This window comes from Cystoisospora suis, assembly GCF_002600585.1.
Source record: "Cystoisospora suis strain Wien I chromosome Unknown contig_2613, whole genome shotgun sequence".
NCBI classification, from domain to species: domain Eukaryota; phylum Apicomplexa; class Conoidasida; order Eucoccidiorida; family Sarcocystidae; genus Cystoisospora; species Cystoisospora suis.
The window spans coordinates 1-7017 of record NW_027155411.1 but is presented as its reverse complement, the minus strand read 5'-3'; the positions used below and the strand labels follow the sequence as shown (position 1 = coordinate 7017).

Genomic DNA, 7017 nt, shown 5'->3' with positions numbered 1-7017 from the left:
TCCCCGAGGCCGTCACTATACACAAAGCGCGTGAGAAAGAGAGAAAAAGCGGGAAAGAGAAGCGAAGAAAGAGGACAAGAAAGAAAGAAAGGAGAAAAGAAAGGAGAAAGAAAAGCCATGAGACAGACACCGAGAGAAGTGACAGAAAGAGAGGGAGAGAATGAGACAAAGAGAGAAAGAAAGAAGGAAAGACAGAATGAATGAATGAACAAAGGAAAGCTTGAATAAAGGAAGGAAGGAAGAAAGGAAGAAGATCTTTTTAAAGGGAGATGACTATAGTTTGAATCTTTCTTTTTTGTCCTTCAGGATGTTTACCTTCGACAAGAGCATGTTGGAGAGAGACGGACGTCTTTGGTTTGACGCTATTTGAATCGAGATAGCATTTGAGAATCGATCCATCGAGGACTAGCCACCTCTGTAGCCACTGATGGTAGGAGTAGTATAAGCTAGATATCGTATGCTTCCATACAATTCCACTCCTTCTCATGACTAAGCGAGATTTACTTGACTTCAACAGATGATCTAGACTCTTCAATCTCTCGACCAGTCTCTCTCTCTCTTCTCTCTCCTTCTCTTCTTCTTCTTCCTCCTCCTCCTCTTGACCTCCTCTTCCTCCTCTTGCTCTTCGTGTCCTTCCTTGTTCTTCTTCTTCTTCTGCGAGTATCGAGTCTTCTTTTCTTACTTCTCTTTCTCTATTCTCTTCTACTTCTTCTCTTCTTCTTTCTCGGTCTCTCTCTTCTTCTTCTTCCTCTTTGTATCTGTATCTTTCCTTCTCTCTTTCTCCTCCTCGAGAAGCTTCTTCGTATCCTTCTCGATCCAACTGCGCTTGCTTTCGCCTTCTTCTTTCTTCTTCTTCTCTTCCTTCATCTCTCATACCAAGATGATTCGTTTCACACTCTCTCCTTGAAGAGACGTCTTCTATGGGAGATGATGGAGAAGTAGACGAAAGAAAAGGAGAAGAAGAGGAAGAAATTGTCGGGCCACTGGATGGAGACTTCCCGGCTTCTGTACCTGCAGGCATGTGCGAGGGAGAGAAAGGTCTTGGATTCTTCTTCTCTTCTTCTCCCCTGCCGTTCTCCTCTTCTCCCTTTTGAGGTTGCTTTTGTCTAGAAAGACGAGAGGATTCAGACGAAGAAGAAGAAGAAGGAAGAGAGGTTCTTTGGAACGAAGAGGAAGAAGAGGAACGTGATGGAGAGAGGGACGGCCTTATAATAGCTACAGGCTTATAAGGTGAAAATGAAGAGGACGAAAAAGACGAGGTTAAAGACGACCGGAGATGATAGGAAGAACGGTGTTCTCTAGAAAGCGTGGACTTTCTTCTTCTTCTCTTCTCTTCTTCTTCTTGCTCTGCGTTGTCTCTTCTTCCTTCATAATCTCTCTTCTCTCTTTCTTCTTCTTCTTCTTTTCTTTCGTCTTGATCTGTCTTTAGCTCTTGCAAGAAAGAATCTGGAGAGAAAGCAGCACTGCGCCTCTCCCCCTTCTCTCCTTGGGACAAAGCTGTGGATGAAGGAAGCACAAGAGGAGAGAGAGAAGAAGAAGGGACTTCATAGGATTCTTTTCGAACTCTTCCAGAGTGAAGATGGCCTGTAGTGCGGTGGAGATGCGAGATAGTACTTTTCTCTATGACCGAATTGAACTCTCTCTCTCTTGGAAAGTCTGGAGAGGAGAAAAAAGAAGAAGAAGAAGAAGACACATCGCTACTATTTTCCCCCTGACCTCTTCCTGTACTGGATAAGAATGGCGAAGAAGAAGAAGATGAAGAGAAAGAAGACGAAGAGTCTTTGTAGTTGCTCTCTCTCGGAGGAGGAGAAGTCTTTGTCATATTCTTTCTCTTCAACTTTACTTCTTCTTTTTCTGTCTCTTGTGTATCTTTGATAGAAGAAAGAGAAGATACAGTTCCCCAAGAGCGAAGAGATTCCTCTGTATGTTTCATATCATCTAGAATCTCGTCGGAAATCTTTCTACTTTTGTCTTCTTCTTTTTCTTCCTCTTGTTCTTTTTGCGAAAAGCGCTTTCTCTCTTCTTCTGTAGAAAGAGAGAAATTCTGCGACCTCTCTTTCTCATGCGACGAACCTGCGAGAGTAGCCGAAGCAGCAGAAGAAGAAGTGGGGGGAAACGGGGATGGAGATAGACTTCTCTTTCGTAGAGGCTGTAGAGCTTTTCTCATGGAAGAGGAAGAAGAAGAATAGAGAAGAGACTGAGAGAAATCTTTGCTTTCTCCTTCTCTTTCTTTTTCTTTTTCTTTTCTTTCTGTAGCGTCGCTATCATGAAAAGAGAAAGAAAGATGAGGTAAGTTCACTTCACGTCGATGCTGCTGGAGCTTCTCTCTACACGTCGATTGTCTCCTTCTTCTTCTCCTCTCTTCCTCTTCTTTTCTTTGGGATGAGAAAGAAGAAGAGGAAGTTCTTTCTTCTTGCTCTTCATTCTGTAGCCACTCTAGGTCCTCTCTTTCTTCTTTCTCTGTCTTTCTATGAAGATCTTTCTCCTCTCCTTTCTCCACGCACGCGTCCTTTCCATCAGCTTTAGATGGAGAAAAGAAGAGAGAAGAAGAAGAAGAAGGGAGAGGAGAGAGCACCCCGAAGTCCACAGCCTTATCAAAATCGGCAAAGTCAAGAAAAGAGATATCTTCTCTCATACCTGGGGAATGTCTTCTCTTCTCTGCCTTTTCTTCTTCTTCTTCTTTTCCATTCATTGTTTTATTCTGCATCTTGAGAAGACGACCCACCTTAACAATGAGAAAGACCTCCCTTCTTCTTCTTCTTCCTCTTCTTTCTCCTTTCCAACTATCTTCTCTTTCTGCCTTTCTTTCTCTCTCACTCTTTCTTTCCTTCTTTCTTTGTCTCTTCCTTCTCTCTCCCTCTTTTTCTCTCTCCTATCAAAAAGTCCAAACTTCCCTTGCCAAAGATGAAGAAGAAAAGAGAAGAGAAGAGGCAAGAGGAGAGACAAAGATAAGAAAGAAGAAAAGTTGAGGAAAGAAATAAAGAGGTCCAATCAAAATTATGAAAGAGAAAAGAAGAAAAAGAAGAAAGAGCTATTACGAAGAAAGCTCTTTAATTTACTCTCTGCTTTCCCTCAATAAGAAGAAGACGATCGGAGAAGGAGGAGAGGAAAAAGAGAAAGAAAGAAAGAGTGAGAAAGAAAGAAAGGAGCCGCACACACACCGTGAGAGAAGAGAAGAGAAAGAATCGTATGTCGCAGTTGTCTGGTGTACAGACACCTCGAGTTTTTCTTCTCTATTAAGACGCAGAAGAGAAGATAGACATTCTTGTGGAGAATCGAGCTAGAAAGGAAAGAAAAAAGAGATAGAGAAGAAGGAAAAGAAAGAAAGAAGAGAATGAAAGAGTAACGCTGCTCTGAGAGGCATTCATAGTAAAGTCCAGGATATACATAAACTCGGACTTCTACACAGATAGAAGAAAAGAGGAAGAGCTATCTCACGAATAATAGAGAAGAGAGAGAAAGAGAAAGAAGAAAAGAAAGAAAGAAGAAAAGAAAGAAAGAGAGACGATGAATGGTGAAAGAAGAGCTGCTTTCAACGAGGAAAAGAGAGAAGAAGAAAAAGAAAAAGAAGAAAACTATCTGTCTATTTAAACCTTTCGATGAGGGAGAAGAAAAAGAAGGAAGAGTCCCAACGTAGTTAAGAATGCGAAAGAAGAAAAGGCGAAGGAAGGCTTTTTCTCTCTCAAGTCCCTATTATCCAATGTGTTCTTTCTCTCTTCTTCTTTCTCTCGAACCTTTTCAAAAGCGAAAGAGCGACAGATGAGAGAAAGGAAAGAAAAGGAGAAATATCTCTCTTGTTTGAAACTTACAGACGTCCTGTTTCATTGCCGCGACCAGGGAAAGCAGAAGAAAGAGTGAGAAAGAATGAAAGTAGCCAGGGTTGAAGAGCGAAGAAGAATACGAACAAAAAGACATGCAGATAGATAGATAGATAGACACCTGATAAGTACACAGAGAGATCTACTTACTACACAGTCATTCTCTTTCTTTCTTTCTTTTCTTCTTGACAGATATGCAAAAGTAGAGGAAGAAGTATTCAGAAGAAAGAAGAAGAAGAGAGCTAGCTTTAAACTTTCACGCGTATGATTTGACTCGAGAAGAGAAAGAAAGACAGGGGAAGACGAAGAAGAAAGAGAATTTCATGACACGGCAAGAGAGAGAGAGAGACAGAAAAAGGAAGAAACAAGAAGAAAGATTGAGAATGCTTTGAAGCAACAGAAACGAGAGAGGAAGAGAAAGAAAAAAGAAAGAAGAAGAAGAAGTGTATGAGATCCACAGCTAGGAATAAGAAGGAACAAGAAGAGGAGGAAGAAGAGACAAAGATTCGTCTATCGATCTTTCAGTCTTCTCTCACGTCGATGTGTCCTTGTCTCCTATTACTACTACTACTACCGCGTGCAAGTCTAACTTCGTTTTTCTTCCTTTTCTTCTTCTTGTATCAGTCTTTATTTCTCTTTTCTCTTTTCGGCTCTCCATCTATCTCGATGATAGAAAGGAAGAGAACCTGAAAAGAAAGAAAGCAAAACTCTTCTTCTTCTCCTTTTCATTTCTTCTTCAGTTCTTCTTCTATTGTTTTCCTTCTAAAGTCGCCTGTATCGATCGATCTCAACTTCCTTTTCTCACACTCTTTCTTTCATTCATTCTTTCATTCTTTCATTCTTTCCTTTCTTTCTTTCCTTTCTTTTTTGAATGAAAGAAGAGAAGGGGAGAGAAGTCAACCACCTAAAGAAAATTTCTTATTCCTTGCTAATAAGTGTCTTCCAGAAGCCTTTCTCTCTCCTCCTTCTCTAGAGAGATTGAAGAGAAGGAATCTATCTCTCTAAATAAATAGATAGATATATTGAGACGTGGATATGAAACAAGAAATAGATAGATCGATATATGTAGATCGATACCTAGAAGAATAGAGATAAATAAATTTAATCGAGGTCTAAAGTGAGAAGGAACGGGTGTGTAGAGATTAGAATGGAGTTTTTCTCTCATCACCTCCTGTCTTTCTTCAGGTGTACATACACCTCAATCTGCGAGGCATTCAGTGGTACACGGTTTCGCTTCTCTTCTTCACTTGCAGATAGAGTTATCGATTGAAGTTTCATCTTTCGATTTCTTTCACTCTTTCTTTCTTTTCCTTCTTCTTCTTCTTCTACATTTATCTGCTCTAAGATCGAATGAAGAAGAAGAAATAGAGAGAGAGAAAGCAGAAGAAGTTCAAGAGATGGATTTCTTCGTAACTTTCCTTTCTTTTCATTCCTCTCTTTCTTCTTCTTTCTCATTCTCTTCTCTAAAGAAAGTTTCCTCTCAGAAGATCTCTTTTTCTTTCATTCATTGCACGAATCGAACTCGTCAAGTATCTTCTTCTCTTCCTTCTTTACTTGAACAGAAGGTCCTTCCTTTCTCTTTTAAACAATTCGAGAAAAAGATAACTTCTCCTCGTCTCCATCTCTCTTCTCCACGGCTCTCTCAGCATCTTCATCTCCTTCCTTCTTCTTCTTCGTTCTATTTTTCTTCGTCTTCTCTTTCTTCGCCTTCTGTTTCTTCTTCTCCTTCTTCTGCTTCTCCACCTCGTGTAATCTTGCCTGCACACGTCCTTTTTCCTCGAGAGAGAAGCCGACGAACTTTTCATTTGAATGAAAACTTAAACACTCCTGGTAGCTGTACATACACCCCGTGCACTCCCTCAGAAGGAGATCAAATCAAAGATTCCGAAGAAGAAGAAGAACAAGGGGACAAAATGCAGAGGAAGAAGAATAAGAGAGAAGATGAAGAAAAAGAAGAAAATGTGTCTCCCTTGCTTGTGGATAGATTTGGAAGGAAACAGACGTATCTCCGTATATCTTTAACAGAGGACTGTAACTTCAAGTGCCGAGTAAGTTCAGCTAATAAATAAGAAAGAGGAAAAGAAACAAAAAGCACCTTCTCTCTCTGCTTCTGATCGAACTTCTCTTGTTCTCTTCTCTAGATCGATGAACGATGTGCGTACTATACCTCTTCTTTTGGTAAGAGAAAGAGAAGGAAACAGAGAGCTCCTTCTCTTTTTCCTTTCTTCCCTTCTTAGAAAGGGAGTTATAGATAAATAGATCTATCTATATCGCCTTAAAGACAGATTGATAGATAAATAGATAGAGAGATAGCTAAAACATATAGATGGATAGATTAAAGAGAGATAGATTAAAGAGAGATAGATGTGTGGAGAACTTTGTCTCATTCTTACCCATAGACGGGTCGTCTGTTTATCTTCTCAAGAGACGCCATCCCTCAGGTGTATGTACACCCGGAGTCAGGTGTACATACAGTGCCGAGGTGTACGTACAGTCGAACAGGTACCACCTGTTTTGGGTATTCTGTCCTTGAGACTTCTCTTCCTTGTTTCCTACACTTGATGAAACTCCTTTCTTTTTCTTTTATTTACTTTCTCTCTTTCGTTTCTTTTCTCTTCTCTTCTTGCCTTTTCAGTATTGCATGCCTTCACCTCATATTCCTTCTTCTCCTCCATCTCCGCGTGTTGAGAATCGAAACGACTCTTACTCTACCCAATCTTCGCGATGTCTCACTCACGACACCCCTCCCCCTTCATCTTCTTCTTCATCTTCTTGTGAAAGCCACTGTGGATCATTTGGGTCGCGTGAGAAAGGGCCTTTGTTCCTTCATGAGAAAGAGAGAAGACAAAACAAGGAAGAAGAAGATGTGGAGAACATAAAGGAGAGAGAAAAGAGTAGAACGGAGATAGATTTGAAGAGCAAGGGGGAGGAACTATCCCTTTCTTTATTTAGCTCTTCTCCTTGTTCATCTTCTACACCTCGGCAGTTAACAGTGGATGAGGTATGCCTTCTCTTCTCTCCTTCTTCTACCTTTCACCCTCAATCTATTCAAACAACTCCCTAGAAAAGAAGAATGAACCTAATTCTCTTCTAATATCTCCATCACTAAGGACATAACAATATACTCCACTGCTCATCTATCTTTAATCTATCTATCTATCTTTAATCTATCTATCTAGATGTATCCGTTTGTAATGAC

General features: G+C 40.4%; 2 protein-coding genes across 2 annotated transcripts; one reads left to right on the top strand and one right to left on the bottom strand.

Annotated features, from left to right (window-relative positions):
- Positions 1 to 316: 316 nt before the first annotated feature.
- On the bottom strand, positions 317 to 4235 carry CSUI_005394 (cral trio domain protein; the record flags this gene model as incomplete). The annotated part of the gene is made up of 1 exon (XM_068065570.1): positions 317 to 4235. A coding segment is annotated over exon 1 (2391 nt), but the record flags the coding sequence as incomplete, so codon positions are not given.
- On the top strand, positions 4150 to 6819 carry CSUI_005393 (cofactor of nitrate reductase and xanthine dehydrogenase 2; the record flags this gene model as incomplete). The annotated part of the gene is made up of 2 exons (XM_068065569.1): positions 4150 to 5866; positions 6454 to 6819. Coding segments are annotated over exons 1-2 (1017 nt in total), but the record flags the coding sequence as incomplete, so codon positions are not given.
- Positions 6820 to 7017: the final 198 nt, after the last annotated feature.